Source organism: Perognathus longimembris, chromosome 4 (genome assembly GCF_023159225.1).
Source record: "Perognathus longimembris pacificus isolate PPM17 chromosome 4, ASM2315922v1, whole genome shotgun sequence".
NCBI classification, from domain to species: domain Eukaryota; kingdom Metazoa; phylum Chordata; class Mammalia; order Rodentia; family Heteromyidae; genus Perognathus; species Perognathus longimembris.
The window spans coordinates 52,415,294-52,436,220 of record NC_063164.1 but is presented as its reverse complement, the minus strand read 5'-3'; the positions used below and the strand labels follow the sequence as shown (position 1 = coordinate 52,436,220).

Below are 20,927 nucleotides of genomic sequence, written 5' to 3'. Positions count from 1 at the left end.
GGTCAACGATTGAACTTGAACAACAAATCATACCATTTGGTATCTCTGCCAGCAAGGATTAACCAAAGTTTTAGAAATAAGCATGCAGAACACTATACTGATATAAATAAATACATTGAAAAGAAGGGATACAATTCCTATTAGAAAAAATATTCTAAATTATCCAGCTATACCTTTCAGGATATGGAATTTAATTCCCCTCTCCAGCATACATAACTTCAAACTCATTAAGCTAGCCAGAGGTAGATACTTGTTTCCAAGGGGGAAAAAGGGCAATAAATATGAGGAACCATCAAAGAACCACAAGATTATCAGTACAATTTGGGCCTCAAGGACTTTTGATAACTAAGAAAATCCCACTGGCACAAGACAGACTCCTTGATTATCTGAGTGAACACAAAGCAGCTCACTAGGCATTGCTGTAGTATGGGAGTTCTTAAATTTTATGTGGATCAGAATTGTCTGGAAATTATTGAAGCTCACTGCTTCCCGAGCTTATTGAAGTAGATTACTACTTGAATTTTTGTTTTGTTTTGTTTCATTTTTACAAAATATCCTGGTTATGTTTCTTGATGCCCAGGCATCAAGAAGCTGCTCTTGTGCTTTCTATTAACAGGACTATTAACAAGATGGGGCATTCATTCCACAATGACTTACTCAGCAGTTTTTCTATGCCAACCTTTTAACAGTACTAAGTATATCAAGTAATAAATATATAAGCAAAGACTATCCCTCATCATGCTTACATTCTTATATGCAAATAAATACACACCGATTGGATTTCTCCTTTTTTTTTTTCTTATTTCTCCTTGTGATTTCCTGTTCCAAGTTCCCAAAAACAAAATCCATGTGGCCTAGCTATTGCGACCACAACAGAGGACAGAACTTTTCTTGAAAGATCACATCATGGTAGACATTGGTTGCTTTTGGCTTATGAGTTTTCTTCTTGCCCAGCCAATGGGTGGCATTCCTTCCACAGTACATACTATGAGTGTTTTTCTTAGAAACAAAACAATCCAAGGTATAAAAAACTCATGCTAGGAAGGGTCCCTGTTTTGACCAATGGGGTAACCATCCAAATAGAGCAGGGACAAATCTTTCCCAGATTAGACTAGAGTCAAAAAGATAAAGTTGCACTAGCCAATATGACAAGAAATGAGCCTTCCATCACAACGACTTATTCATGAGAACTGATCATTCATGAAACTCAGAAAACATATAAAAAGGCTTGTTCCAGAAAAATAAATCGCTTCTGGCTTGGTTTCTTTTTTTAGCTTGCAGATATTTGCCTTTGCTGGACTTTGCTTTTCTGCTGCCTCTGGTGTTTCAAAATGTCAACTTGCTGGCAGCACATTCCTACTGCAATTGAGACTGACTTAGATAGTCATCTCTCATGTTCCCCTCCATCACAGTATATTTATTTAAATTAGTTTTGGCAACATCCTTGGGATTGTATTCTTTGTCCTCTGGTTGGGAATATTTTCTAAAAGAGGAAGACAGCTAGCAGCAGAAATTGGAGCATTGCATATCACAAATTTTTCTTTTCCAGATCAAATGGCTCCTGTACCTCATCCTCTACCAATTGCCACTAAAGAAATCATACACATTTTGGGGCTGGGAATATGGTCTAGTGGCAAGAGTGCTTACCTCGCATACATGAAGCCCTGGGTTCGATTCCCAAGTACCACATATATAGAAAACGGCCAGAAGTGGCACTGTGGCTCAAGTGGCAGAGTGCTAGCCTTCAGCAAAAAGAAGCCAGGGACAGTGCTCAGGCCCTGAGTCCAAGGCCCAGGACTGGCAAAAAAAAAAAAAAGAAATCATACACATTTTGATGAGGCACAAAAGAGTAGCTACAGTGGTAATTTATTGAGTCCGGGAAAAAGAAAGAAAGCTCTGAAACTATTCACTATATATGTTCAATCCAAGTTGAAAATCTTCTTGTATACATGTGGTACTGGAGATTGAACCCAGGGCCTCTTACATGTTAAGCAAGTACTCTAGCAAGGAGCCATATCTCAGCTCTCAAACTGATAAATGTTACTTCTATGTTCCAATCATGCACTGGGGACTTAAGATGAAAACACTGTGTGTGTATGTGTGTGTGCATGTGTGTGCATGCGTGCGTGTGTGTGTCTGTTGGTTTGTTGTTAATCTTGCAGTGCTGAGGATTAAACTTTAGGCCTCATGCATACCAGACATGTTCTACCACTGAACTACATACCCATTCCACCCAAATCAGAATTCTTACCTTGAATGAATGGCTCATAAATGGTGAAAACACAGGCACCAAGGACCTAATTGATCCAGGAAGTCCAACTGAGTTAGGAATAAATAAACAACATCTGAAATGGGTCTTATGGGACCATTATAATTTTTCTAAGAGAAAATGTAGGAAAATGTGTTCAAGAAAGAGGAATTAGCATGAAGAACATGAAGTAGATAGTGTGGGGGGGATAGTAAGTAGTCAATCGATGTGCTGAACATATAGTTCAGCTGTAAGCTAGGGTTGGAGTTGCTTACAGACCACCAAAGACACTGTCTTGGTTGGCTGGTGTTACACATGTGGAAAAAATATGGTCCAAAAACTTTGACCACTTAACATAGCAAAAGCCTATGAAAACACCATGCCAAGCAGAACAAATCTAGTCCTTATATTTATTACCCTCAAATCTAGGTCCTATATTTATTCCCTTGCATTAAATTTATTAATTTGTTGAATTAGTGGCCAGGCATACTGGTAAATATTAGAAACTGAAGCCAATTTTACCATATTCTTAGCTCTTAAGGAACCTAATAGCTAAAGAGTTCATTTGTTTAAATATTTATGACAAAAAAGCCACAAAGTGAGACAAAAAGTGAGTCCCTATCCCCAAAATAACTAGACCAAAAGGCTCAAAGTGTTGCTCCAGTGGTATAGCACTTGACTAGTAAATGTGAGGCCAAGTTCAAAACTCAGTATCATTTTTTTTTAAGTAAAGAAAGAGAATATAGGTCTGGTCCACACACAAAAAAATGAAACATCTCTGTCCAATATCCAGAGATCACCACTATGACCCTTGGTTCATATTCTCTCACATATTTATCAGTATACATACATATTAGTATGTATTTTAACAAAATATTTTCATGTGTCTACATACATCCTGTTTTGTAACTGTTTTTTCAGTCAATAATTTCCACTTTTTCATGTGAATAAAAGCTTCTCTTCTAAAACTCGGGACATATTCATACTTCTACTGAGACAAAAATATCTTTTCCAGGTCAAACACAGTGGCACATGCCTTTAGTCCCAAATTCTTGGAAGGCTGAAGTAGGAAGAACAACACAGTGAAACCCTGGCTCAAAAAAGAAAGTCTTATTGGTAGAGTGCTAGACTTGAGCAAAAGAGCTCAGGGACAGTGCTCAGGCCCTGAGTTCAAGCCCCATGATGAACCAAAAACAAAAATAAAAAAACAAAAAGTTAAACATTTGGAAAAAATAAAAAAAAAGGAAGTCCTTCATAGTGAAATCAGCTAATGTCTCCAAATCAAGCCTTATGTTACTCAACTTTCCGTTGCTGTGACCAAACACCTGAGATAATCATCTTAAAGAAGAAAAAGAATTATTTTGGCCCTGATTTCAAAAGATTTTAGTAGATGTTGGTTTGTTCCAAGGCAACTCATCTAGTCTGGGAGCACCAAGCAGAACAAGCTGTTCCCTTCCTAGCAGTTAGGAACCAAAAGACAGAAAGGAGATGGCGGGGTCCCACTATCTGCTTCAAGGGCACATCCCAATGACCTAACCAGGCTCCATGTCTTAAAGGTTCTATCCCTCCCAATAGTCCACCAAGCCTTTTGCACATGAGTCTTTGGAAAACATACTAGATCCAAACCCTAAAAGTCCCTAACCACGAGACCTCCATTGCATTTCACAGTTTGTGTCCATTGTATTTCTTTTCATGGATCATACTCCTCATAGTTCTAAGTGAAGAGACCTGGTCACGTGGTCCCAAAGAAAGGCCCATCTTCTGGTTCCTTGAAATGTCAATTACACTGTTTCCTCTTGTGCTCTAAACTAGAGGATCTAGCTAAAGATGTAAAAGAGATATTTTTTTTTTTGGCCTAGAATACTTGATGAGTGATATGTTGTTTACTGTTGCAAAACGTCAAAAGACAAGACAACCATCTCTGTTTGACACACCGTCAGTGATTGATGGTCAATAACTAGGGGTTTTAGAGAGGGCACATGGAAACAAAAGGGCCGAAGAAGCAACAGAGTAGGACAGGTGTAAACCAACCTTGACTACCTAAATGGAGTGGGGTTGAGTGGAATCCCAAGGAAATCTAAGCAAATCCTCAATCGTGAATGATACCTTCCACTTGTTCTCACTGAGAGGAGTTAAAGAATTCAGTGGATGATCCGTAAATCTTTGCGGGTAAGGTTTCCCTTTGTAAGAGTGGGCCGCAGAGGGCCACTCCATCTCAGCTCAGCCTCAGTTGTGTAAACCTAGAGCCTGGTGTCTTTCGCCTTTTGCTCCTTTTCTTTAAGCAGCAGCTCTTGCCCTGCCCTTGGCCACCAGGGGACGCTGCAAGCAAACTAGTTTTCTTTCAGCGGCTCGAGAACGTGACCGGGATGATTCTTGTACCACTTAGGATCCCGTAGCAAGGCGTCGAGGAGGGCGTGGCCTCCTTTCTGCTTCTCGCGAGCGTGGCTGGGCCCCGCCCCGCCCCTCCTTCGCACGCTCGCGCCCGCTTCCGCCCCTCCCGGTGGCTCACGGCAGGGGGCGCTGTCGGCGGCGTCGCGGCGGGGCCAGCTGCCCCGGCGACGATCTCCCGGCGGGCTGTGCGGCCCGGCGCTCGGGCGGCTGCGAGTGCCACGTCCTAAGTGCTGCTACGCGGAGGAGCGGAGCGGACGGCGCGCGGGGCGGGGAGCAGCGCGGAGCCCGGCTCGGTCGCAGCAATCGCCCGCCGCCATGGGCTCTTCGCAGAGCGTCGAGATCCCTGGCGGCGGCACGGAAGGCTATCACGTCCTGCGGGTGAGGGCTCCGACGGTGACCCGGCAACTGCGGGGCTGGAGGCGGGGTCCGGCCGCGGGGAGGCGGAGGCCCAGCTGGGCCCGGTCCTCCCGCGGAGCGCTGCCCGGGCGAGGCCAGTCTGGGTCCCCGCTCGCGACTCGCCTGCCCGGAGCAGCCCGAGCCCGGGGCCGCAACCAGGCAGGACCGGCCCAGGAGCCTCGGCTCCTTTCCACCCCCGCGGGCGGCCTTCTGCGCCCCCCGCATCCTTCGCCTCCAAACTTGGGAAGGGCTTGGGGGGCACCGTGCCTAAGGGGGTGGTGAGGCGGGCTTTGGGGTGCCCCGGGAACGCAGTCCTGAGCCCTGGCTGGACGGGGTCGGACGGCAGAGGGTGCCTCCCCACGGCGCCGCCTCGGGGTCCGGAAAAGACCAGCGTGGCTGGGGCAGGCAGACCAGTGGCCCCGGATGAGGTTTGGCGGATTTAAATTTCATTGATTTTTTTTTTTGTTTTTTTGGACAACTCTTTTCCACTCCCGTATCCCGACCCTTCCAACCCTTCTCTCCCACGCTTCCCGGAGAGGAAACTTGAGTTCTGTTCTATTTTTCCGAGACTCGATCTGTTGTTGTTGTTTTTTTTCTTTCTGAGACGGCCGAGCGTGTGGTGGAGATTAAGGTTTAGATGTCCTGGAGTTGAAAGAGGTAATAGGGAGGGACGTTTTAAAATAGCTTGGGTAGATAAAAAAAAAGCATCTTCAGATTTCAGGTTGTGAGGAGGCCACTAACTCGTGCACAGCCTTCCCCACCGGGAACCTGGAGGTTTTACGAGCCGCGTTGATGGTTACGTTCGGTGACACCTGTGTGAGTGGTAAAACGATGGAAAGATTGCCCCAGTCTGCCGTGCCATTTAAGGGCAGAATAGAGTGTCAGTAGATATTAGTTCCTCCCAGGCCGGAGCATCTTCATTGAGACAGCGCACTTCCTGGTGCTACCCCAATTTTCAGCCCCAGGTCTCATGTTTGAGGTGAGCTACATTTCTCAGATACCCCAAATAGTTGGGTCATAGGGTAACAGTTGGTCATCTGTCTGGTTGCCTGTTCCACTAAAGATCCCTCTTGAATCCACACTCTGGGTAGGAATGATTTTTTTTTTCCCTCCCAGAAAAAGTAGTCCATAAAAAGCTGTAATACTTACCTGCTCTCCTCAGCTAACCAAACTCCCAAGAGCTCCACTGATTCGGGAAATGGGAGAAACTGGTGAGAGCCTAGAAAGGAAGTTGAAATCCGTGGCAGTTACAGTGATGTGCTCTCTATTACCTGGTTGGATTTTGAGTTGTCTCCTATGGGGTATATTATCCACTTAACAGCTAATTTTCAAGTGACTAGTCCTGGCCTTGAATCCTTGGAGATTTATGATTCTTGCATAATATAGACACTCAGTAAAACACATTAGTGTTAATGAGTAGGAAAAAAATCAGAGCGTTTCTTAAGATAGTCCTATGGAGCTGGGCTCTGGTGGGTTTGCACCTGTAATCCTTGTTACTCAAGAGGCTGAGATCCAAGGATCACAATTCAAAGTCAGCCCTGGCAGGAAAGTCCTAGAGACTCTTAGCTCCAGAAAACCTGAAGTGCTGCTGTGGCTCAAAGTGGTAAAGTGCTAGCCTTGAGTGAAAAAACTCAAGGACAATGTCCAGGCCTTGAGTTCAAGCCCCAGAACTCACACAGAAAAAGGATAGCCCTACACATCAACAAGGCTTTGGATTTTCTCTTTCTTCTCTTCCTCTCTTGTTCCAGTGCTGGGGCTTGAAATCAGGGCCAGGGAGCTTTCTTGCCCAAGGCTGACACACTACCACTTGAGCCAAAGCTCCATTTCTGGTTTTCTGGAGGTTAATTGGAGACAAGAGTCTCATGGACTTACTGGCTGGCTTAGAACTACACTCCTCAAAGCTCAGCCTCCTGAGTATCTAGGATGACAGGCCTGGGGCTGGGAATATGGCCTAGTGGCAAGAGTACTTGACTCCTATACATGAAGCTCTGGGTTCGATTCCTCAGCACCACATATATAGAAAATGGTCAGAAGTGACGCTGTGGCTCAAGTGGCAGAGTGCTAGCCTTGAGCAAAAAGATGCCAGGGACAGTGCTCAGGCCCTGAGTCCAAGCCCCAGGACTGGCAAAACAAAAACAAAAAGAATATAGGATGACAGGTCTGAGCCATTGAAGCCTATCTTGGAGTTTTTCTCTAGGTAGGTACACCTTGGGAAATCAGCGTTTACACATACTCAATAGTGCATATGTGTTATTTATAAACTGATTCTTAGGAACATTAGGGACAAAGCTCAAAGTGGGGCATGCGTAATTCCCCCACTTGGGAATCTAGGACAGGAGAATTTCAGTTCCAGGCTAGCCTGGGCTGCTAGTGAGACCCTTAGTTATCAGTCTGCACCAGGATTCTAAAGGGAGCTTTAATAAGCATCTAGCTTAGGAGAATGTTTCTGGGTTCTGAACCTCTTCTGCCTCTTTTCTTCTCTGGAGGTCCTGGGGATGGGGCCCAAAGGCCTATGTATCCTTAAAAATCACTACCATTTAGCCACATTCCCAGTTTCTTTAGTGATACTCATCCACTGCTGTTTCATTGTTATTCATGAATTCTCCTAATAGGTTCAGCTCTAAAAATTTTCAGAGGATAACTTTGGAGTGGATCCAGAAATGACTTTGAGCACTTCCTTCTTTATGTATTATGTATGTTACATGTTATTGCACATCTCCATGTGGTCACGATCATGGTGTGTCCCCATCTCCTTATCCTCTCACCAGAGCTAGCTGTAGAGAATATTTCTTACATGACCTTTCAAAAGTGTTTTAGGCCCCTATAGCACTTTTATCTTTTCTCTGTTGTTATATTTCTTTTTGTAACTTTTGGTAGCCTGTAGTATATACCATCACACACCTTGGTCATATTTGGTGAGTGAACCTGGCAGTCTTTCCAGAGCAGCATATAGAAATCTGCCTATGCTTTTGGTTTGCTTCATAATGGTCTGTGGTATCACAATGTGGTTAAGTGACATTTTCTAGGATTGACTCTTTATTTTTCTTGTCTTGTACTATTATGCGAGTAGTACCAGCAATCTTAAATTTTACTTTTTATTTTCACTTAAGATATACATTTTTCATTGAGTGGTGTTACATGCCTGTAATTCTAGCACTTGGGAAATTAAGGCAGGTGGATCTCAAGTTTGAGACCGTGTGTGTGCACGCGCATGTGTGCGTGCATACACACAGATATATATATATACATGTGTGCATTTCCCCAAATTACAGAATTATAAGGTCTTATTTATGTAAATATTGATCTTTGTTTTAGTAAAATGCTACATTGTTTTCTATCTGTTCACTAGAGAACATTTTGATAAGTTCCTAAAGTACAACAAAGAACCTAAGTTGTCTGTAACTCCACTATTTAGAGGTTAAAACTTTTGAAATAATTTTTTACCCCTTACCTATGTATCGAAAGTATGGCCAAGGGGCTGGGGATATGGCCTAGTGGAAAGAGCGCTTGCCTCTTATACATGAGGCCCTGGGTTCGGTTCCCCAGCACCACATATACAGAAAATGGCCAGAAGTGGCGCTGTGGCTCAAGTGGCAGGGTGCTAGCCTTGAGCAAAAAGAAGCCAGGGACAGTGCTCAGGCCCTGAGTCCAAGGCCCAGGACTGGCCAAAAAAAAAAAAAAAAAAAGTACGGCCAAAGGTTAACTTGTGCTAGTGACTCACATTTGTAATCCTGGCTCCTCAGGGGGCTGAGATCTGAGAATCCCAGTTTGAAGCCAGCTCAGGCAGATAAATCCAAGATAAACTTATCTCTAATTAACCAGCACTAACCAGCAAAGTGCCAGAAGTAGTGATGGCTCGAGTGGTAGAGCACTGGCTTTGAGTAGGGAGGAAAAAGCCAAGTATGAGGGTAAGACTGAATTCAAGCCCTAGTATTCACACACACACACACACACACACACACACATACACACACACAAATTTATGTTATCTTTCCAACCTAAATATCCAACAGCTACTCTATTTATTGTTAAATGAATTAAGGCTTGATAATTGACTGGTGTACTGTGCATTCAGTGAAGTTGTGCTTCTAACATCGTGTGTGTGCGCACGCTTGCTTGTGCAGCTGCCCCCTCCCTCCACTCTCACCATGTGTATGAGCACATCATATACACCTATAATCCCAGCACTCAGGCAGGAGGATTGAGTTTGAGGCGATCCTGGACTAAATAATGTGTTCCAAGAAGCCTTTTTAAAATCCTGCTTCAGTTTCCTTTGTACAGTGGGTCATAACCCATGTTCTTTGTAGTGCCACTTTTATTCAGGTCCTCTGCTTTTCAATTTATCTAGAAGTCACTGTAAGTGGCTCCTAAGTTGAAGTGTGCTAAAAACAGATTTCTTGCTTCATTTTGTCTCAAATGAGCCCCAAAAGACTGTTCCCAAAAATCACACCTTTGCCCATAATAGGACCTTTTATTTCTTAATTTAAAAATATTCAAATTCTTTTCTATGTTGAACACCCTGAAATGGGAGATAACTGAAGATATTAGTGAGCCAGTCTTCCCAATAATGTGGGAACTCTCAGGCTTGCTCTTTGTAGTTCCTCCAGGAAAGATTTTTTTTTTTTTTTTGGCCAGTCCTGGGCCTTGAACTCAGGGCCTGAGCACTGTCCCTGGCTTCTTCCTGCTCAAGGCTAGCACTCTGCCACTTGAGCCACAGCGCCACTTCTGGCCGTTTTCTGTATATGTGGTGCTGGGGAATTGAACCTAGGGCCTCATGTATCCGAGGCAGGCACTCTTGCCACTAGGCTATATCCCCAGCCCCTCCAGGAAAGATTTTTGACATGATGGATGTTTTGAAGGAAGAGTCATGAGGTGTGAGACTCGAGTATAATAACAGGTCTTCATTCCCTGAATGGCTTGCAGCCATTTGCTGCAAGCCTGGGCAGTAGAAAAGTGGAATCATTGCTATAGAAAAGATTTCTTCCATCAACTGAAACTGTTCTTTTTAATAGTACCTAACTAATCTACATGAAATCCTGCTGCAACAGAGTTTCAATTTAATACTTATTTGAAAAAAATTGATCTCCTAATATTGGATAGTTCTGTTTTGGGTGGTTTTCTGGGGGGTATTGTTTTGAGGTTTATTTTTGCTTTGGCAATTGAACCCAACATTCTACACTGAGCTACATCCCCAGCACTTGTTTGTGAGACATGGTCTTAATATGTAGCCTAAGCAGACCTTGAGCTGAGGAGCCTTCTGCTCCACTGCATGTGAGTAGCAACAGTCATCATTTTTTCCTATTTTATAGATTTTTTCCCCCCAGAGCTGAGGACTGAACTCGGGGCCTTGCGCTTACCAGGCAGGCGCTCTTCCGCTGAGCTAAATCCCCAGCTCCTCCTATTTCTTTCATACAGTATTTCCCAAACTTTTTCAGCTCATTTATTCTTTAAAAAAAACTTTAAAAAATTTTAATACATCTTCCTTTTTATCCATCCTGGGAAGAATATATATATATATATATATATATATATATATATATATATATATATTTAGCAGTAGAGGAAGTGGTGCTGTGGCACAAGTGGTGGGAGCGCACCAGCCTTGAGCAAAAGAGGTCAGGTATGGCGCCCAGGCCATGAGTTCATCAAGTCCCAGGACAGGTGCCACTCCTGAAAGCCCAAGTTCTGACTTCTATAATTGCAGGATAATAAATGTTCTAAGCCACTTTAAAAAAAAAAAAGCAGTAGGGTTATTTGATGTTGTTTTCTTAAAAGCTTTATAAACAAACATTGCCTGAAGGGTCTGCTCTATGCCCAATACCTGTTCTTTAAAATTATTTTCAAGAGTGAAAATCCATTTATTAGAGCCAGGGAATAGTGTATAGATGAGCATTTTACAGGACACTTGTAGGAACTGTATCATTAAGCATGGGCTTTCTGTTCACAGGCCATGGTGTAGTGCCCACCATCCTCAGGATGCTCACAGAGAGCTTGATCGCAGTGAGGAGCAGATGCTCAGGACTGGTTCTGCTGCTTTGGGACCAGACCTGTAACAGGGCTTTCTGATAGTGCCTCTGAAATTTTCATAGAGATTGAGTAATCACTAACATCAGTACATTTATTTTGCTGACTTTAATATTTTACAACAAGGATCAGATTATTTTGACTGAATTTTACTAATAAATTATTAACAGTCTGAACTGGAAAATATTTGTGAAAGCTTGTAATGTGCTTTGGAAATCTGGCTAAATTGCTTAGGGAGGTACGATTATCAGGTGAGATGACTTACTTCTTTTTTTAAAGTCACACTCTTCATTTCATTTTACCACAGCCTGTAAAGGATGGTGCTGGGCCTATATTCTCTCTCTCTCCCTCCTTTTCCATCACCTATGTTTTTTTCTAACACCAATGAGATCATGTGGTGCCTGTTAATTTTGAAGGATCCTCTCTTTTGTTTGTTTTGTGCTGGTACTGGGCTTGAGCTCGGGGCCTGGGTGTTATCACTAATGTGGTTTTTTGTTGTTGTTGTTGTTGTTCAAGGCTGACACTTTACCATTTGAGCCACAGCTCCACTTCTGGCTTTTTGGTAGTTAATTGGAGATAAGCATCTCAGGGATTTGTCTGCCCCAGGCTGGTTTTGAACCAAGATACTCAGATCTCAGTCTTCTAAGTTGCTAGGATTATAGGTGTGAACCACCAACTTCTAGCTGAAGTTTGATTTTTCTTTGCACCCCATTTCCAGATCTTTTCCCATCATTTTGATTACCTGATCATGCACATATTATATCACGAGAGGTTTTTTGTTTTCAGCTTTGAGTGGTCCTGAGGTCTTGGTGCTGTTCCTGGGCTTATTTAAGATCAAGTCTAGCACTCTACCACTTGAACCATAGCTTCACATCTGGCTTTTTGATGGTTAATTGGAGCTTCACAGACTTTCCTGGCCAAGCGGGCTTCAAACTACAGTGATCAGATCTCAGCCTCCTGATGAGTTAGGATCACAGGTGTGCACCTCTGGTGCCTGGCAACATGAGAGTTTTTGTATATAGTTGGAGTCATTTAGGTGTTACTTATGTTGAGTTTATTTACTCCTGTTTTTAGCATCTCTACTGCTTTTAAAGAACGGGCAAAGGTGTGAATAGTGCTATTGAGAGATGGTGAGGTAGAAAACGTCATTCAAAGGACTTTATATGTTACGAGAAAGAACCTATGACATAGCAAAACTCCACTTAGCCTCCTGTGTTCAGAAAATAGCACAGAATTTTCTTTCTGTAATCCCTCCTTTTCCAATTGAAGAATTAAAAAGAGCAAAGGGTTGGTGGGAAATGACCAAATGTAGTTCAGAGGACTATTATTTGAACTCAATTCTGGAAAAGAGATGGATGCTGTGATGGTTAATCTTCGTTTTTTTGGTGTTGGTACTGGAGCTTGAACTTGAGGCCTGAGTACTCTTCGTGTATTTGCTCAAGACTAGTGTTCTCCCACTTGAGCCTCAGCTCCATTTCCAGCTTTTTTTATGTGTGGGAGGGGATTGGTGGGGGTTAATTGGAGATAAGAATCTCATGGACTTACTGCCTGGGCTGGCTTTGATCTGTAATCCTCAGATCTCAACCTCCTCAGTATTATAGGTAAGAGCCACTGGCACTCAGCTTGTTATGGTTTATCTTGATTAGATTGAGAAACAGCTAGATGAGAAAAGCATGTTTCTGGGAGTGTCTGTGAGGATTTCTAGGGATAGATTATGGGGTCTCTCACCTAATGAACAGATTTATTCTTTCATGGGCTCATGATTTCATTATTGGGAGGTAGTAAAAGATACCTGAGTCCCTGGTGGTGTGCCTTTGAGTGCTGTATTCCCTTTGTCAGCTTCTTATATTCTATGACATGACTGCTCTAGCAGAGCTCCTGCCTGCTATGATAGACTGACACCTCCATCATAAAAATAAATCCTTCCTCCCTTAACTTGTATGGCCAAATGTTTGGTCACAGTGGTAAGTAAAATAACAATGAGGTATGTAAGAAGGAGGGAGGAAAAGAGGGAAGAGGTTAAATCTAGTTAAACTTGAATGGTCCAGAAATCAGTAGTGTATGAGTTTCAGTTTCTCCACATCCTTGCCAACACTTGCTGTTGTAGTGGATGAGAAGTAGCAGCCTGTGTTGCTTTTAGTGCATCCTTAATGATCTATAATCATTCATGACTTATTCTTGTTATCAATACCGTTTGATATGTTTTATATCTTTTTCCACTGCCTTAATTGCTCAAAATATGTATTGTATCTTTTTACTATCTTAATGGATCATTTCCTTTGGAAGCACAAGTTCTTAGTATAGTGCAGTAGATCAGGGTTTTATTATTATTATTTTTGATAATTACTACCTTTTTTGACCATTTTAGGAAGTCTTTGCATTCTTGAAAGTCTTCCCAGCTCTAGGCTTGAACTCAGGGCCTGGGCAATGTCCTTGAGCTTTTGTGCTAATACTGTACCACTTGAGCCACAGCTCCATTTCCAGCTGTTGGGTAGTTAATTTGACCACTGGATCTGCTGTCCATCTGAAACTGATTTTTTTTAATTAAATTTTATCGACAAGGTGATGTGCATGGGGGGGTACAGTTACATAATAAGGTAGTGAGTACGTTTCTTGTCATATTTGTTACACCCTCATTTTTCTTTCCCTTCCTTAGTTCAGGTAAGCATATATACAATATCCAGTTTACCAAAATCATATACAGTAGCCACATAGGGTACGTCAAAGGAAATTCACCTAGAACATTAAACGTAACAACAACAATAGAATCCTCCTGTGTCCTTCTCTTGGAGATCTTTTTGTTTATCCTCATCTTATATACTCATGTGTACATAGCTGTTGAGCTATTGTGATCCTCTGATAGGTCTGTCCTAGACCTTTTTATGTTTGTTTAGTAGTTGTTTGGTTTGGGATACATAATGTAAAGTCACTGACCCAAACTTGTGGAAATACCATTTGAAAAGAAGTTTGTTATTTTGCAGACCTGGTCTCTACTGTTTCTCTCCCCCCCTTCCCCCGCAACAGTCATATATTAAGGAGATCTTGCACCTTTGTTCTCTGTGTTCTAGGCTTGTCTCGCTCAACATCATTTGTTCAGGCTCTGACCATGAAACTGATTTTTAAGTAGAAGCATTTTAAAGAAATGTTTTTTTCTCTCCTTCCCATCTAATGCTTTGCTAGTATATTTCTTTTTATTTTGTAAAGGGTTGGAGGAATTTAATACATTACTGGGGAAACTATGAAGATAGCAGCTGGTCATAAAGACTTACCCTCAGGTGATGATTGCAGTTTAGAGGAACAATTTAGGATTTGTGGGCTCCTATCATAGCCTAGAGATTTAGCAGATATTTCATACATTTTATCACATTGAATAGGTGCCATTATCCCATACTTGAAAAAAAAAAAGCTGAGTCCAAAGAGATGAACTTTCCTAAGCTCAGACAGCTAAGAGGGCAAACCATGGTTAGAACCAAGTCAGTGTGCTCTAAACTATTACATTTTCACAGTACATACATATATATGTATATATATATATATGTGTGTGTGCATATATATATATTCCTAAATGTTTGTAAAGTTTTAGAGTTAACCTGTTCATCTTAAGTTGCTATGGTATTTGGCCCAGTAATAAATGTTAAATGGTCTATGAAACTAAGTATATATAGACTAATTGAGATGTGTTGAAGGGAGCAGAAGGTAGAAATCGAGAGATCTTATAAGGGACAGAAAGTGCTTAAGTAGTAATCGATGCTGGTGATGCTAGGAGCCTGAGAGATCTTGCCAGTGGATAGTATTGCAAGAGAAGCTTACCTGTGTGGTGTTTAGCTGCTTGTGTAGTGGGCCTTTCCATACTGTGAAATACAAAGAATTTCCTTTAAGGGTATTGGAGTCAAAGATAGCATTTTTCTAAGGCTCCCCCTGCTGGTTTCCTAGCAGTAATTAAAGCACCATTTTGACAAAATTGTACTGGTTACTAATGATGTAAATAAATTTGAGGAAGAAATTAATTTCAAGGTCCATTAGAAACAGAGAGGAAATCGATGTAGCAAATGAAATGGAAAAATAGAGTCAAGGAAAGGATTATTGAAGTTTATTTATTTAGAATACAAACAGCTATTGAATTCTTTTTGAGTTACAGGAAGAATACTCTGATAATATTGGAAATTTTCCATTTCAGGCAAATATTTTAACCTTTCTGCTTGAGAGTGTGGGGTCAGCTCCCTCTGTTGATGATAATATTACAGAAATACTGTTGTTAGGGTTTTTCACTAAAAGGTAAACTTATCAGTCAGAGGAGAAATCTGAAAATCATTCTGTAGACTAGTTTTGTTTTGTTTTTTTCCTGGGTAAAATATGATGGTCATTAGTGGTCATTTAGAAGTACTCATATTTAGGTAATCAGAGAGGGAAAGAGACTGTTCATTGAGAGACTGCACTCTAAGGGGCTCCTGAGGATCTGTCTCTTCTCACTTGGAGGCACTTCACATCTAGTTGCTAACTTGATTACTGCTTATGGGCCAGTCATTTCACACCTTGTAGGTGTGACTCTCCCAGCTAGCTATGACTTGACTTCACTTTTCTAATAATAGCTCCTGCCAGCCATCACTTACCTTTCAGACTTACCATTGGGGCCGAGAAGTCTGTCTGATATTTGGGGTTCTAGATATTTTACTGGATAGCACATAAGATAAGAAATAACGTCCATTTAAGTAAACTGAGTGTAAAGAAACACAACAATTTTACTGGCTATTTTTGCTAGAACTAAAACTTCAAATAATGACTCCCAGCCAGACACAGTGGTGCTTGAATAAAATCCCAGCTCCTTGGAGGCAAAGTCCAGGAGGATTGTGGGATAAGCCAGCCCAGATACAAAGTTATTCTGGGCTCTAAAGCAAAGTAGTCAGTTGTGCCTCATGCTTGTAATCCTAGCTACTTGAAAGGAGGAGGCAGGAAGATCTCAGTCTGCTGGCCCAGGCAAAACGTGAGCTCCTATATGGAAAAAAAAGCTAAAAACAGACATCATTCACTCTAACCCAAACTCCTACATAAATAAATAATCCCTTTGATATTTAATTTACTTATAAAAAGGATTTAGTCTCAAAAATTTCAGGCAAACATACATAAAGACAAGATCAAACAATAGTGTAAGTGCCAAACCATCTTTCTAATGGACAAGTATTTACTGTCAAAAGAATACCTAGGGGCCTGGGGATATGGCCTACTGGCAAGAGTGCTTGCCTCTTATACCTGAAGCCCTGGGTTCGATTCCCCAGCACCACATATATAGAAAATGGCCAGAAGTGGCGCTGTGGCTCAAGTGGCAGAGTGCTAGCCTTGAGCAAGAAGAAGCCAGGGACAGTGCTCAGGCCTTGAGTCCAAGCCCAGGACTGGCAAAAAAAAAAAAAAAAAAAGAATACCTAGGGGGCTAGGAATATGACCTAGTGATAGAGTGCTTGCCTCGTATACATGGAGCCCTGGGTTCGATTCCTCAGCACACATATATAGAAAAGGCCAGAAGTGGCACTGTGGCTCAAGTGGTAGAGTGCTAACCTTGAGCAAAAAGAAGCCAGGGACAGTACTCAGGCCCTGAGTTCAAACCCCAGGACTGACCAAAAAAGAATACCTAGTTTTTGTTCTTCTGGGACAGTGACTCTGTGATTTGGCTTGAAAATAGATAAAAGGTAACATTAATGTAAAAGTAATAAAATTGTAAAACTAGTGAAATTAATTGGCAATCTAGATACTGTAGGGAAATTGGTTGTGGGAATGATCTAATCCAAGAATAATTAGGAACTGTGAATAGCTGTAGCTCTATGGATAGATGTGTGCTATTATTTGCATAGCCTACAGATAACCACTCTAAATCTTTGTGTGTGTGTGCACGCGTGTGTGTTTGCGCGCACACGCGCACATGTGGAAGGAGTATGTTGGTTTTGGGGCCAGACTCCTACTCAGCTCTTTCACTCAAGGCTGGTACCTGCCTCACCTCCACATCAGCCTTTTTTCTGGTTAATTAAAGATAAGATTTATCTGCCCAGATTGGCTTTGTCCTCAGATCCTCAACTCTTAGCTTCCTGAATAAAATAGCTAGAAATGTAGGCTTGAGCCACCAGTGCCTGGTAATTATTAACTATTTGCCTTCTCTCTGCTTGGTGTTAGGAGGATTGACCCTCCCCTAAAGGAGAAGGTGATGAACCACAGAGGGAAAGCCCCACTGAAAAAGGAACATAAAGAATGGGCAGAATTTAGGGATCTGGGAGAGACTGAAGGAAAAGGAGAAATTTAGCGTGTTTCTATGTATTTCATTAGTATGGAAATTAACCTACTTCTATTGAAAAGGGGTAGCTATTGAAATTTAGGTAACACTTTCTCATTAAACTGTGCACTTTGCATTTTGCTGTTTTATTTTCACAGGTACAGGAAAATTCCCCAGGACATAGAGCTGGACTGGAGCCCTTCTTTGACTTCATTGTTTCTATTAATGGTTCAAGATTAGTAAGTTCAGCCTTTGTCTATATATAGAACTTAATAATCTTTTGAAAATGGAATTTTTCAGATTATCTGGGGGAGGGTATTACTTCATTACAAACATCATATAGAGTATGATGTCACTTTTTTAGAAATAACCATGTTTTACTAAACGTTAAAAATGTCAGATCTAGGCTGGGAATATGGCCTAGTGGCAAGAGTGCTTGCTTCGTATACTTGAGGCCCTAGGTTCGATCCCTCAGCACCACATATATGGAAAAGGCCAGAAGTGGCTCTGTGGCTCAAGTTGGCAGAGTGTTAGCCTTGAGCAAAAAGTGCTCAGGCCCTGAGTTCAAGCCCCAGGACTGGCCAAAAAAAAAAAAGTCAGATCTATGCTACTACTCATACTGCAGTGATTATCTTAGAAAAGTAGAATCACTGAAGACTTTCCTGTGTATGTTAAATATTTAATTTTTAGAAGCAGAATCAAAAGGTGAAGTGAAAAAGATTGCCTTTTAAAAATGTCAGGCTGTTATAAATAAATTATTGACAAATGGGATCAGACAGGTGTCATTTTATAATTTTTTTCAATTTACCCATAATAAAATCCTATAGAAAGGAGTAACAGAAGAGAGTGAATGTGTGTGTATGTTTGTGTATTCTGGGGCTTGAACTTAGAGCCTCAGTGCTGTCCCTGAGCTTTTTTGCTCAAGACTAATATTCTCCCACTTGAGCCAAAACTCCACTTTATACAATTTGTAGGTTAATTGTTGACAAGTCTTATAGACTTTCCTGCCCAAGCTGGCTTCAAACTATGATCTTCAGATCTCACCCTCCTGAGACTGAGCAACAAGCCACTGCTACCCAACTTTTTAAAGGAAATTTTTTATGACAGTAGTGACTGGATTGCTTTTGTTGTTGTTATTATTGTTGTTTTTTATTTGCCAGTTCTGGGTCTTGAACTCAGGGCCTGAGTGCTGCCCTTGAGCTTTATTTGCTGAAGGCTAGCACTACCACTTGAGCCACAGCTCCACTTCCACCTTTTTGGTGGTTAATTGGTAATAAGAGTCTCATTTCCTTCACAGGCTGGCTTTGAACAACAATGCTCAGATCTCAGCCTCCTAAGTAGCTAGGATTACAAGCGTGAGCTGCCATCTTGAGCTGGCAGCACCCCTTTCTAAAGGAAAATTTTTTTTTATTATGAGAGTAGTGACTGAGTTGTTTTTTCATTACATAATAACATTTCTGACACAATGGCCTTTATTTCTTTATGAAATGAAATATATTTAACATTTTATTTCCATATCCTTTTCCTTCTAGCTCCTAATAAAATATATACTTAGAAGTAAAATATATTTTGATTTTGGAATCAATGCCACTGTACCTTTGTTAGTGCTGTGACTTCTTATAACATTTTGTTTTTAATCACTGAAGCTTCTTCACTACTCATAAATAATCCTGGGTTACACAGGTTCTATTTCCATAGTCAGCTTTAAGTTGTTGCAAACATAGTTATCTTAATTTCGGACATTTTTTTTTTACATGGAGGCACATTTGAATGTTGATGAAACTTTTGCCTGATGAATGTCTTATTATAATGATTATTAATATTACTTTTATGCGATTATAGGATGCTTTCTCTAAGCATAGTTAGCATTGAAATTTTATGTATTAAGCAATAAAAGTATGATTTGTTTCTTTTTTTTTTGGCCAGTGCTGGGGCTTGAACTCAGGGGCTGAGCACTGTCCCTGGCTTCTTTTGCTCAAGGCTAGCACTTTACCTCTTGAGCCACAGCACTACTTCTGGCTTTTTCTGTATATGTGGTGCTGAGGAATCAAACCCAGGGCTTCATGTATACGAGGCGAGCACTTTACCACTAGGCCATATTCCCAGCTATGATTTGTTTCTTAAGCAATATAATAATGATTTCTGTGTGTCCACAGAATAAAGATAATGACACTCTTAAGGACTTACTGAAAGCAAATGTTGAAAAGCCTGTAAAAATGCTCATCTATAGCAGCAAAACCCTAGAGCTGCGGGAGACTTCAGTCACGCCAAGCAACTTGTGGGGCGGCCAGGGCTTGCTGGGAGTGAGCATTCGTTTCTGCAGCTTTGATGGGGCAAATGAAAATGTTTGGCATGTGCTGGTAAGTATTGACATTAACTGTTATTTGCAGTGTAAGAAGCTGTAGGAAAGTGTGATAGGCCTGCACTGGCAGGTGTACAGGTACTATTATTGGGCCAGTTTTAGTTTCTGAACATCAGCATCCATTGCAAAACCTGAAGAAGAGAAGCAAATACAGAAGCCTAAATATGAAATATGCTTTGGATTTTGAGATAGAGTCCCACTATATAGCCCCATCTGGCCTTGAACTAGATCGATCTCTCTCTCGCTCTCTCTCTCTCTCTCTCTCCCTCTCTCCCTCCCTCCCTCCCTCTCCTCCCTCTCCCTCCCTTCCCTCCCTCCCTCTCTCTCTCTTTTCTCTCCTCTCTCTCCTCTCCTTTTTCTCTCCTCTCTCTCTCTCTCTCTCTCTCTCTCTCTCTCTCTCTCTCTCTCTCTCTCTCATGGTGCTTGAACTCAGGGCCCAGGCACTGTCCCTGGGTTTTCTCACTCAAGGCTAGTGCTCTACCAGAGCTCTACTTCCAGTTTTCTGGTGGTTACTTGGAGATAAGAGTCAAGAGTCTCATGGACTTCCCTGCCTGGGATGGCTTCAATCCATGATACTAGGACCTCACCCTCCTGAGTGGCTAGGATTACAGGTGTGAGCCACTGGCTCCCTAGTTTCTTTCCTTTTTTTTTTTTTTTTTAATTTTTTTGCCAGTACTGGGACTTGGACTCAGGGCCTAAGCACTGTCCCTGGCTTCTTTTTGCTCAAGGATAGCACTCTACCACTTGAGCTACAGCACCACTTCTGGCTTCATGCATGCTAGGCAAGCACTCTACCACTAAGCCCACATTTCCAGCCCCCTCATTTCGTATATGTAACATCTTTAACAAGACAGAGATATGGGGGAGTTTTTAACTACTATAGTTAAGAACTGTGACAGTTATTGTACAAATATTAACTTTACACATACTAAATTTGAGGTTTGTGTTGTGTCTTCCTAGGAAGTAGAATCAAATTCTCCTGCAGCGCTGGCAGGGCTTCGACCCCATAGTGATTACATCATTGGAGCAGATATGGTCATGAATGAGGTAATGAGAGTGTGGAAATGATATAATATTTCCTTGCCTATGTTTTAGTTTAGAAGGATATCTAATTGTTTTACATTTAGAGTTAAATAGCTTATGTGTGAGGGTGTTCAGTGGGACTTCTAAGAGGATCATTGTAGCATATATGTGAGCAGACCCATATACACCTGGCATTTGCCACAAATTCCATGTGTGATCGACAAAAG

The 20,927-nt window shown here is 41.7% G+C and overlaps 1 protein-coding gene across 1 annotated transcript in view; it reads left to right on the top strand.

The window, feature by feature from the left end:
• The first annotated feature begins 4,829 nt into the window (after positions 1 to 4,829).
• Positions 4,830 to 20,927, top strand: part of Gorasp2 (golgi reassembly stacking protein 2) — a 31,907-nt gene continuing 15,809 nt past the window's right edge. Inside the window, exons 1-4 of the mRNA XM_048345260.1 lie at positions 4,830 to 5,017; positions 17,474 to 17,554; positions 19,472 to 19,675; positions 20,638 to 20,724. Of these exons, the coding sequence (XP_048201217.1) occupies positions 4,955 to 5,017; positions 17,474 to 17,554; positions 19,472 to 19,675; positions 20,638 to 20,724 (435 nt within the window). The 5' untranslated portion in view covers positions 4,830 to 4,954. The remainder of the gene's footprint in view (positions 5,018 to 17,473; positions 17,555 to 19,471; positions 19,676 to 20,637; positions 20,725 to 20,927) is intronic.